General features: G+C 46.3%; 2 protein-coding genes across 2 annotated transcripts in view; one reads left to right on the top strand and one right to left on the bottom strand.

Moving 5' to 3' along the window:
* EIF3A (eukaryotic translation initiation factor 3 subunit A) overlaps window positions 1-5198 on the top strand; it is a 35685-nt gene extending 30487 nt beyond the window's left edge. Inside the window, exons 20-22 of the mRNA XM_058697916.1 lie at window positions 1735-1948; window positions 2687-2868; window positions 3970-5198. Of these exons, the coding sequence (XP_058553899.1) occupies window positions 1735-1948; window positions 2687-2868; window positions 3970-4199 (626 nt within the window). The 3' untranslated portion in view covers window positions 4200-5198. The remainder of the gene's footprint in view (window positions 1-1734; window positions 1949-2686; window positions 2869-3969) is intronic.
* A 3714-nt stretch (window positions 5199-8912) lies between these two features.
* Window positions 8913-11006, bottom strand: NANOS1 (nanos C2HC-type zinc finger 1). Its single transcript, XM_058697927.1, has one exon. It carries the CDS (start codon window positions 11004-11006, stop codon window positions 9795-9797), a length of 1212 nt encoding a protein of 403 aa, XP_058553910.1. The 3' UTR covers window positions 8913-9794.
* Window positions 11007-12283: the final 1277 nt, after the last annotated feature.

The following is a 12283-nucleotide window of genomic DNA, read 5'->3' as shown; positions in this document are numbered from 1 at the left end:
AGGCGCATCCATCACCTTCTTGTGCTTGGGACACGAGACAGCACTGCAGCACAGTGCTTGAGGGCCATTTTAAACAGTGAAATCACCAATAAAACACAAAAACGCAAAGATGTGTCGCTAAATTTAAGACCAGCAAAAGGATACTTGTTTTAAAGTATGAGAGCTGGGGCGCCTGGGTGGCTCAGTCAGTTAAGCGTCTGACTTTGGCTCAGGTCATGATCTCGCGGTTTGTGAGTTCAAGCCCCACGTTGGGTTCTGTGCTGACAGCTGGAGCCTGGAGCCCTGGATCCTGCTTCAGATTCTGTGTCTCCCTCTCTCTCTCTGCTCCTCCCCCACTTGCGCTCTGTCTCTATCGAAAATAAATAAAATGTAAAAAAAAAATTAAAGTATGAGTGCTGCAGCAAGAAGGGCCGTTGCCTTGTTCACCCTCCACTGTGAATGGGCTCTTCCGGCGACTCAGGTACCATTCTGCACGTGTCTGCGAGGGACTATAAAAGTGCTTGAGTATTAATTTTAGCAACTTACAAATTTTAGCAAGTATGTAAAGTGGCAGGTATGGGATTTACTGAGCTCGAAGCTATGGAAAGGATTAAATGAGTTAATATACACAGAAGGTTTAGAATAGTGCTGTGGCACGTTGTAATAGAAATGTTAGTAGCAATAATAGTCCTGCAAGGGTAATAGATTTTCATGTAAATCTGCTCCCTTTGGCCTCTTTGTGCAAATATATTACATTCCTAGGTTTGGGCATCCCAGCGTTAAGTGTGAGGTGATGGATAGGGTGGGGTCAAAGGATTGATCTTTCTTTGTTCCGTGATTGCATGGGTGGTAAATGGTGGAGGGCAAGAATATGAAAAGAAAGTTTTTAGTTACAAAGGTTTTGAAAATGTTGCAACATGTGAATGAAATTACAGTTGAGGCTCCATCTCTCAGAGATCTATTTCCTAATCCTCCACTTTTTAAGTTTTTTTGCTTAAAATGAGTTGTCTATTTACCATCAGAACAGATTTTTATAGCCATAATCTCAGCATATGAAACAACCCAGGCTATATAAATTTCCCTTATCTTACATGTTCCTCCCTGTGTGTTAGAAAAACAGTAATAGGTAGTTGTAAATACAAGCTGGTGATTCTGTAAAATGATGTAAGTAGCTTTAGTTCTTTAAAAAATTTTATTTTTATTTTTTTTTCATTTATTTATTTTTGATCGAGACAGAGCACAAGTGGGGGAGGGGCAGAGAGAAAAGGAGACCCAGAATCTGAAGCAGGCTCCAGTCTCGGAGCTGTCAGCACAGAGCCCTGCACAGGACTTGAACCCACGAACTGCGAGATCATGACCTGAGCCCAAGTCAGACGCTTAACCAACTGAGCCACTCAGGCGGCCCTAGTTCTTTTTAAAAATAAGATTGTATTGTATTTTTTTTTATTGTTTATTTTTGAGAGAGTGAGAGCAAATTGGGAGGGTCAGAGAGAGGGAGACAGGATCTGAAAAGTAAGCTCCTCACTGTCAGCACAAAGCCCGATGTGGGGCTCAAACCCACAAACCATGAGATCATGACCTGAGCCGAAGTCAGGTGCTCAACTGACTGAGCCACCCAGGCACCCCTGGAGTGTCTTAAATTAACATACATAATGGTGATATTAATGTCAACATAAAGATGTATAGTCATAGTTACCAACTTAGGTTTCTGGAGTATTAAAAAAAATTTTATTTCTTAAAAAAAAAAACCAACAGGTGGATGGAGAGAGAAAGAAAAGGCCAGAGAAGAGAGTTGGGGTCCACCTCGAGAATCGAGACCATCAGAAGAACGTGAATGGGATAGAGAAAAAGAAAGAGAGCGAGATAACCAAGATCGTGATGAAAATGACAAGGACCCAGAGAAAGAAAGAGAGCGAGAAAGGGACAGAGAGCGAGAGGGGGATCGAGAAGACCGCTTCAGACGGCCGAGGTTTGATGCTCTGATTGGGACTCTTTGTGGAATTACAGCTGGGATTCTCCTAAATACTCTTGGGTGTTTTCCCAGATCACGTTGAGAAACGGTGTGCTGCATCCCTCAACCGACGTCCCCTTTTAACAAAGTTGAGAAAGTGAGGCTGACACCGTGTAGCTTTCTGCAGGTTTTGTAATGATTTAGTAAGGAAGCCAGACCAGGTATCTTTACCCATCTGTTGCCTATCCTCTGTGGTTAAAATTCTTCAGTTATATAGTCCTTAAACTAGTAAAAGCCCCTTTTACTTTTATTAGCGGTAATGGTTCTAGCTTGCTTCTTCTGGCCAAATTGGCTTTGTGCTGATGAATCTAAACCAGCACTGTTTATAATACAGTTTTCTGCAAGGATGAAATTGTCTTGGATCTGTAATAATCCAGTATGGTAGCTATTTGAATACTATTTGGCTATTGAACATTTGGAAAGTGGTAGTGCTATTGACAGAATGTCTTGACTTTGTTTCAGTTAATTTATGTTTAAGTAGCTACATACAGGTTGTGGCTGTTAGGTTGGAAAGCACAGATCCAGATAATCTCATTTGACCTCTACACCTGAGGCATCATGTCAAGATCAAGTTATAAATCTAAACTTCATCCCTGTTAGGTTTGTAAACTCTCTCAGCATCGACTTGGAAATGATCTGTTCACATACGTTATCATGTAGTTTAACAACAGGATTTAACATTTTGAACGGCTACAGGGATGAAGGTGGCTGGAGAAGAGGACCAGCGGAGGAATCTTCGAGCTGGAGAGATTCAGCTCGCCGAGATGATAGGGATCGGGATGACCGTCGTCGGGAGAGAGATGATCGCCGTGACCTAAGAGAAAGGCGAGATGACAGAGACCGAAGAGGACCTCCTCTCAGATCAGAGCGTGAAGAGGGTATGGATGGCCTGCATGTTGCTGGACTGTCAGAAATCCATAATTTCTGGGGAAGTTTTGAGTTTTATTTAATTATCTCACATACTCATGTAAACATCAAAAATAAGATCATGAATAATCAGTTTAAAATCTATAGTTTTCGTAATCTTCGTCACACTGTGAAGTTAGCTCATTTCTAAATTCAAAGTATATCAGTAGGCTAATTATGTTGGATAGTAGTGATATATATTGCTTTGAAAGCTTATTTTATGTAACCAGGAAATAGTGTATTTGTTCTTTAAAAGTAAGATCTTGGTAGATAAGCACAAAGTGTAAAACATTGTTTCTCTGAAATTGTGACCATTGAAACTTTAGCTTTTAAAAAAAAAAACAAAAAACCCGTGCTGGGGGCGCCTGGGTGGCTCAGTCGGTTAAGCGTCCGACTTCAGCTCGGGTCATGATCTCACAGTCAGTGAGTTCGAGCCCCGCGTCGGGCTCTGTGCTGACTGCTCAGAGCCTGGAGTCTGCTTCGGATTCTGTGTCTCCCTCTCTCTCTGCTCCTCCCCTGACTCATGCTCTGTCTCTCTCTGTCTCTCAAAAATAAATGGGGGCGCCTGGGTGGCTCAGTCGGTTAAGCGTCCGACTTCAGCTCGGGTCACGATCTCGCGGTCCGTGAGTTCAAGCCCCGCGTCGGGCTCTGGGCTGATGGCTCAGAGCCTGGAGCCTGCTTCCGATTCTGTGTCTCCCTCTCTCTCTGGCCCTCCCCCGTTCATGCTCTGTCTCTCTCTGTCTCAAAAATAAATAAACGTTTAAAAAAAAAAAAAATTAAAAAAAAAAATAAATAAATGCAAACAAACAAACAACTATGCTTAATGGCTACTTTGCTGTTTGATTTCATTAAGAGCCAAGAATTTTTTTTAATTTTAAATTTTCATTCAGATTTTTGTCACCTTGTCTTAAATTACTAAATTTATTTTATTATTTTTTTATGGGGGTTCTGCATTGTTACCTTTAGTACAGGATTTCTGAGTAATTGGAAACATTCTTTTTGCTAAAGTTCTGTTTAGTCTGAGCCAATACAGTACAGCACTAACTTACTCTCTTTTTCTGTTAAACTTTTAGTAAGTTCTTGGAGACGTGCTGATGACAGGAAAGATGAGCGGGCAGAAGAGCGGGAAGCCCCTCGTCGTGTTCCTCCCCCAGCTCTTTCAAGAGACCGAGAAAGAGACCGAGAAAGGGAGAGAGAAGGTGAAAAAGAGAAGTCCTCTTGGAGAGCTGAGAAAGATCGGGAGTCTCTTCGTCGTACCAAAAACGAGACTGATGAAGATGGATGGACCACGGTACGACGTTAAATCTCAAGATAATGGATTCAAACTCATGTCTCACATAGGTTTGATCCCATTCAAGGATTATTATACGTGTGTGTCAACCAGTCTAAATTGGATTCTTTAATGTTGTTTCACCATAACACAAAAAGCATGAACTTGTATTAATCCTCTATAATAGATTGATCATGCACCGTACCCACAGGAGGTTGGACGACGAGGCCATTTTCTGGAATTTGAGGTGTTGCATTATTTCATCAATCATTTGTTTACAAAAGAGAAAAACTAAAAAATAAATTAAAATGTGAACCCTTCAGGTATGGAGTAACACCTGTATCTTGGTATAGAACTGATTTTTTTTTTTTTTTTTTTTTGAAATACCATATTCATTTGGAATGAGGTAAGGTTCTATTATAGAAAATGTATTTGAAGACTCTTCAAAGCAGGGGCTGAAACAATTTCCACACCATTAGTGGTTGAGACATACCTCTAGATACTTGGAGGTATTTACTATATTAACTACATTTAGAAAGTTTTTAGGTTCACTGTAAGTGCAGTAAACATTACAAACATTGGATACAGTGGGATTTTCTGTAGGTTTTACTTGAGAGGTGAGTATAAAGCAATTTGCAGTCATGATTGTAATGACAAGACTACTGCTCAAGCGTGAATCCGAAACAGTTACAGCTTTTAAATTTTAAAGCATTTGGTAAACTGTTGCTGAGTTTTTTCTGTTGCCAATAGCAAACTGCTTTTCCATTAATGGAGAATTCATGCCTTTCAAGCATTTTAAATATGACAATATTTATAAATGTGTGGTTTGGAGGAATTGTTTAAATTCTTTTTCCTAATTTCCTTTCTCTTCAGGATAGATTCTTTGAACAAGTAATTTGTAGTAATGACTGTGTTGACTTCAATTTTGGAGTGTTGTAGCTATGTTAAAGATTAACTATTTGGTCTTATTGAAGCCAACACAGAACTTGCTGCTGTGTTTTTTCTTCAATGATAAATAAAATACTTACAGAATTTGTTTTAGTGTTGATTTGTAGTTACAGTCAAAGTGTTTTATTTATTATGGTGAGTTTACATATCCAGTTGAGTGTGGTTTTGAGTTTTTTGGGCCATTAAATGTCTCAGTATGTAGGATCAAAGAAAATAACCCAAATATAACAGAGCAGATGTGGCTACGATGTTTCCTTCCAGTGAAGGGTCCCCTTAGTTTCCTTGCAATGCCATCCTCGCTGTGAGTTTATATATATGGGGGGGGGGGGGGTGGGCGAGTGGTTTACTGTTTCGGGTATTCTCCTCAAATTAGAAACATCATAGTTTCAGAGAATGTTAGTTGCAAATTGATAGTGGCTACAGACATGTAAATTATTTCCAGTGTTGAGTGGTGGGGAGAATTCCTGCTGGTACAGCTATAAGGCCAGAAGAGGGAGTATTGATGCTTCTTTACGTAATCAGATGCAGCGTTTTTGGTTTGATGTTACCAGCAATGGAAGCCACTGTTGTCAACATTTAATCTTTTTTTTTTTTTTTTTTTTTAAGAATTTTCTAAATGTTTGTTTATTTTGAAAGAGAGAGAGGGAGAGAATCCCAAGCAGGCTCTAGACTGAGCCACCCAGGCACCCCAACATTTAATTTTCTTAATATATTTAGTATTTCAAAAAGTGGAAATCTTAGAAGATATTTGGGGGGAGAAGGCCTTTTCATTGTAACCAATAAAAGAACTTGGGGCAGTAACCTGCTGAGTGTCCAGACATTAGAGCAGGACTGTACCTGTGACATCACTGATTGGCCCCAAGGCACGATTTATTAGCTGATTAGATGAGTTGTAGTTGCATGTCTGACCATTAGCCTGCATTTCCAGGCTAGTCTGCAAGCTACTAGGACCCTTTCCCAAATATACGATGCCCCCCAGGTTCTTTGTCCTGGGTGGTGTGAGTCCAGAGCATGGGGTTAGGGTCAGAAGAGTCAGCTGCTGCTCTGTGGTCCTGCTCTTAAGTTTCTACTCTGAAGGCCTCCCCACCCCAGTATTCACAGGTGTCAAAGGAAAACCGAACATCCAATCTACTCCCTATGTGTAGAATGTCTTCCATGTTTCCAGTGGCATCTGCTTTTTTTAAGGTTTACTTATTTTGAGAGAGAGCACATAAGGGGGAGGGGGGCAGAGAAAGGGGGAGAGAGAATCCCAAGCAGGCTGTGTGGTCAGCACAGAACCTGACCTGAGGCTTGAACCCATGAACTGTGAGGGATGATGACCTGAGCCAAGATCAAGAGTTGGACACTTAACTGAGCCACCCAGTCTGCATTTTTAAACCAGAACACCATTGCTATTAATACAGGTGAATTCTAAGAGTGGAGACAGTGGCCCAGAAAAGACTACAGCCATCTAGCTGTCTGTATTGGCTTCCAGGAAGAAGTTGGTGTCTACGTATTGGGATGCTTTTATGTTTTAACTGTGTTTTGTTTTTACCCAAAGACATTTGGACTGTGGATTCATTTTATAATTTTACAAGTCTAATGGACATATATATTGGACACTGGAAGGAATGAAGGAATGTTCCTCGTGCCTAAGCACAGACTAGAAGGTTAGGACTGACACCAAAACTTGCCTGCCCTTTCCCTTGAGGCACGCATATTTGTAGTATAATTTTAAAATACATACATAATTTTGGCTTCCTTACGATCTATGCCAAAAGTTGTAATAAAAGTTAATTCTGCAGCTTCTAAAAAGCACTGCATAGGAAAACTAAAATACAAAGAAATTAAAAGCTACTGCAGAGGTCTCTACAGAAGAGGACAAGCAAGGTAGGGCAGTCTAGTCTGCCTGCACAGCTGGTAAAGCTCTTTTGAGATTCCATACATTGTTTGATTTTTAGCCAAACATATAGCCATATTTTTATAAAAACAAGATCACTTTGTCATACCAATTATTTTATGTATTTTTTAAACTTTGGAAAATTGGATTTCTTTTACCCTAAATAAAAGAAAAATTTTTTTTAAGGTTAAGCATCCGACTCTTGTTCTCGCCTCAGGTCATGATACCGTGGTTTGTGGGTTTATTCCCCAAGTAGTCAGGCTCTGCATTGACAGCATGGAGCCTGCTTGGGATTCTCTGTTCCTCCCATGCTTGTGTGTGCTGTGTCAAATAACCTTAAAAAATTTTAAATTTTAAGTCCACTCTGCCACCAGTGTGGAGTTCAAACGCACAACTGACTGACTACAAGATCAAAAGTTTTAGATCGAGAGGTCTCTAAGTCTGCTCTTAGGTGCATTAGAGCATGGTCAGATTTTCCCTAAAAGCTCTCTAGAAAATGTAACTGTAATGTTTCCTTTTCACACTTCAACTCCCAGCATTTTAATGTTAGCTGGGAAACAGGAAAATTTGAGGGGGGGGGGAGGGGCTGAAACAGGTGCATTTTAAATGGATGAACATGATGGTTGGTGGTCCAGGGTCTTTGGGATACCTTTCTTGATACTCTTCACTTCAAGACTTGAATAAACTCCACGTTGCACATGTTCACAGTTTGGATAAAACAGTGATCGTGTCAATATCAAATCCTTATTAGGCACACTCATCACTGAGGGATTCTCCTATTGAACGAGTCACGTGCCCGAGATCTAGAAACAGTGTCTAGAACAATTTGGATCTTTGAAAATACAAAGCACTTGCCTGCCTAGTTCTGGGTTGCAGAAGACATGGGCCTGTAGTGATCTTTGGAAAGGTAGAACAGTAAGAAGCCAACAGGAATTCCTACTGAGCTGACACCTCCCCAAAACCAAAAGTAAACTGGTATATTTTCTAGCACAATAAGAGAATAATTACATGTTTTTTATGAAACTACTTGAGTTTAAGACTAGTCCTATCTTAAGTTCTGTGGTCTGGGGCTAGACTAGCAGGAATGGATCTTCTCTTGGCTAATGCACTGTTTGCCAGCACCTCTCCTCCTTGTTCTGATGCCGTTTCCCTCCACCAAAAAAGGCTCCTAGCCTTCCAGTGTTATTTACTCCAGCCTGTATTCTACCTTCAAAGGAGTGTTCAAGCCAATTTGTTCTAGAGGAAATTAGTGGTTTGATAAAAAAAAAAACAATCTACGTCTAGTAGAGAAGCTCAACTCTCCTACTTGAATCTATATATTTATAATCAAATCTCTTGCTGGTGTTTTCAGATAGTGATGTATTTTGTACATTCATATGCGTTCATCCTAATTCACTGTTTTTGGCTCTGTATCTGTCCTGATGGTAGCTGCATGCCATTGTGGGACATCCAGCATGGATGTAAAAATAAGGGTGCGACATAAAGTAGGGATTAAGGATGTTTGCCTAAAGATCGGGTCTAATCTTCAGATAAGTGGTGGGATTCCAGAAACAGACTAGGGTCTTTGAGGGAAAAAGGAGCACGAGGGTGGCCATGTTCCTGGTCTTCAACCCCCACTCCACAAGTTAACTCCTTTAGTGCTTATTCCGGTTTGAAGACTGCCTGTGCCTCAAGCCAGACACAGCCCATAGTGGAACTTTCTTGAGCACAGGTTATTACATTAACCTTCTGCAGCTCAAAGGATTGCATCTTCCATTTAGTTTGAGAGGCAACAGCTGGAATGAGCTTTCCACTATTAAGGAACCTTGAAACTGATGAGCAGGGTGACTAAATACTGCTCCCTTTTGATCCTACAAATGTTTTTCAACAATTGGAGATGGGGAGGTGGGTGCATATGGACAAAAGGCCAAGTAACAAAGTTATAGGCAAGATTAATGAATTCATATACTGTTACTGTATAAATACACAAGTCAGGTTTTTTAAACAGCACCAATTTCCAAGTGTATACACAATAAGATTTTAACTTGGCACAATTTTTCAAGGTGGAAAGACTAGTTCCTAGTTCGGTAATAAAAAGATCTGGTACATAAAACGATAAGGAGCTGTACTCTACCTGCTACAGATTGTACATTTTTTACACCTCCAGCCAAGACCGAAACAAGCCACAAGGAGGGAGTAACCCACACAAATCAATACTGGAAAGTTTACTAAACCTTCACTTCTCAAAACAGTGATGCTGCCAGGGCTTGCTTCACCTGGAATTAGAATAACTGATTTAAGGACAACTAAGAAATTGTTTCAAACAATAAAAGAGTCAATTTGCCGACATTCCATAAAATCGTCAGTTTCAAGTCCAGTTGTGAGGCTTTTAAAAAAATATTCTAGACCTAGTAAAGTGCCTCCATAAAACTAAACATCCGAGATTAGATGGAGACACTTCATACTGATGCGCATCTAAAATAGATCGACGTATACCGTAAATAAACAGCGCCACTAAGTTGCCATATTTCAGGTAGTGGAATACACACCCAGCCTTCACCGTCTGGATGTGCACAAACTGGAAACTATAGACATAAACAAATCAAGATGTTAGCGTCTAGTCTCAACCGCTCTTCGACAGGAAAGTACTCCGCACGGCCGGCTTGCTTTGAAAAAACCAAGACTTCTTCCCAAGCTGAGCCAACTGCTGGTCTCCAGGCCTCCCACAGCGAGGGAAAGACGGTGCGCAGACCAAAAATGAGAGAGCGGGCAGGCGGTGACCCTGGTGGCGTCAGGTGGGGGGCAGACCGGAGCCCAGGCGCTCAGCGCAGCTTCTTCCCCGGCTGGCAGTCCCTGGCGCTGCGCGGCGGCGGGCGGGCGGCGGGCGGCGGCGGCACTTTGGAGAGCGGGCAGTACTTGATGGTGTGCGCGTTGTCGCCGCTGGCGCCGCACAGGGGACACGTGTAGCGGCGCAGCACCGGGCACAGCACTCGCCCGTCGGGTCCCTTCAGGATGTGGGTGGTGTAGAGCGCCACCGCCTCCTTGTTGTTCCGGCAGAACACGCACACCTGCAGCTCGGGCTTGAGCAGTCGGGCGGCGGCCGCCCCGGAGGCGGCGTGCAGCCGGGGCTCGGCCGCCCACGCCGGGGCCCGCTCCTCGCGCGGCGCCACCTCCGCGGCGGCAGTGGCGGCAGCGGCGGGCGCGCAGCCTAGCAGCACAGCGGCGGCGCGACCGGCAAACGGGCTCAGCTCGGCGAAGCGCTCCTCCAGCAGCCCGGCCTCGGCGGGGCCCGCGCACAGCTCCAGCGCGCGCAGCTCCAGCGCGCCGCCCAGGTAGCGGCCCCGGGACCCCGGCTCGTCGCTGTCGTCGTCGTCGTCGTAGTCGGGCGGCCCCAGCGCCGGCCCCAGCGCTCCGGGCCCGGTCCCCGCGTGGGGGGAGCAGCAGGACGACGAGGAGGAGGAGGAGGGCGGGGAGGCGCCGCCGCCGCCGCCGTCCCCGCCGCGGGCGCAGCCGAAGCGCGGCTCGCCGTCCACCGCCTTGGTGATGAGCGTGGCGAGCCCCAGGTAGTCGTTCCACGAGCTGAAGGGCTGCGGGTGCGCCGGGCCCTGGGCGCTCACGTAGCGGGCGCTGGGCACGAGCGCCATGGGCGGGGGGGCGCGGCCGCGGCTGGGCGAGCGGGGCGCCCAGGGGAAAGCCTCCATGGGCGGGCTGCGGGCCGCGCGCGCCGCCTCCCCGCGGCCGGCGCGGGCCGGACGGAAGGGAAGCGCGGAGCCTGCCCGCCGGCCTGCCGCGGGGTGGGGCCGCCTCGCAGCCTTTTTATCGGGCCCCGCTCCTCCCCGTTCCCCCGGCCTCGCCGCCGCGGCCCTGCCCCCTGCGCCACCCCGCCCCGGCCTCCTCGCCCGCGCCTCGGACGGAGGCGGAGCGGAGGCGGGCGCGCCGGGGGCGGGCGGGCAGTGCGCGCGCTCCGCTCCGGCCCGCGCGGCTTCCGCGCCCCGCGAGCTGCGCCAGCCTAGCCAGCTGCGGGCGGCTTTCATTCCGGGAGGGGGCGGGCGAAGCGCCGCCTCGGGCCCGGCCGCTAATTGGCTGCTGACCAGAGCCCCCTGCGCCACGGGCGCCGCTCGGGACGCTGATTGGTGAATCTGGGGGAGGGGCGTGCCCTGCCGGAGCTACTGGGAGGGGAGGGCGAGATAGGGGGGGAGAGCGGAGGAGCGGAGGGGAGAGGAGGGGCGGCTGCCGGGACCCGCCTTCGCCCGAGCGCTGTGCCTCGGGTTTGGAACAGGTGACCAGGCCTGGGTCTCCCTCGGCCGGGTGGCGAGATTCGCCGAGGAAGCGAGTAGGCATGGGTATGGGGGGAGAGTGCCCCAAGGTTCGTGCGCCCATCTCCCACCTCCCTGGGGCAGCCTTCCGAGAAGCGCCTTCTCCCGCCTCAGCAGGAAAAGCTGGGGGGGGGGGGGGAGGCAGGATTTGGCGCGCTCTGAGGATGCAGTCGTCAAGTCAGAGCTTCCCAACAATCGAGAAACTTCCGTTTGCACAGTGCTTTGGAGAGCTTTCCACTGGGTGAAATCTTCGCACAAACCTGAGGCTCAGAGGGTTATGGTTCTTGCCGTAGCGAGTAGGGGAGGGATCAGGACTTTCCCACAGCGCGCGACACACTCCCAACAGGTGTTCAGAGACTGGGTGGCCATTAACTGGTGACTTCGTAGGGATGAGGGCTCGGCCAGAAAATCTTCCAGCCCTCGGACAGTGATTGGTGTGTGTGTGTGTGTGTGTGTGTGTGTGTGTGTGTGTTTATGAAGCCCCTCATCCCTAGGTGGCCATATCAAAATCTGGGCTGCCTGTGCAGTTTGAAAAATAAACCCTGTTCAGCGTCACAATTTAATACTTTAAATGAGTAAAATATTTTTGTAAAAACAATGGAAAATAAATTGGAAGATTTTTTTTCTTTTTTGAGAGAGAAGGAGCCAGCGAGCGAGCAGGGGGGGAAGGGCAGAGAGAGAGGGGGAGAAGGAATCCCAAGCAGGCTCCCAGCCGTCAGCGCAGAGCCCAGCAAGGGGCTGGAACTCACCAATCATGAGTTCAGAACCTGAGCTGAAATTAAGAATCCCGTGCTTAAACGGCTGAGCCGCCTAGGCGCCCCAGATTTTTGATTAGGAGGATGTGAGGTGGCCATGCCCTTCCCAGAAGGGGCAACACTTTCTTTTTTTTTTTTTTTAATGGAAAGCAGTAAATGTTTTTGGTATTGCGACAGGTTCTTTAGGGTTCTGTGGGACTAGGAAAATGCCTCCTCTGGTGGCTGGGCTGGCAGGCAAGG

Source organism: Neofelis nebulosa, chromosome 13 (assembly GCF_028018385.1).
Source record: "Neofelis nebulosa isolate mNeoNeb1 chromosome 13, mNeoNeb1.pri, whole genome shotgun sequence".
Classification (NCBI taxonomy): domain Eukaryota; kingdom Metazoa; phylum Chordata; class Mammalia; order Carnivora; family Felidae; genus Neofelis; species Neofelis nebulosa.
This window is presented reverse-complemented; position numbering and strand designations above follow the sequence as displayed.

Bases quoted from the DNA above. Each gene is read 5' to 3' on its own strand.
- NANOS1 (XM_058697927.1), bottom strand. From the start codon at position 11,006: ATGAAAGCCGCCCGCAGCTGGCTAGGCTGGCGCAGCTCGCGGGGCGCG.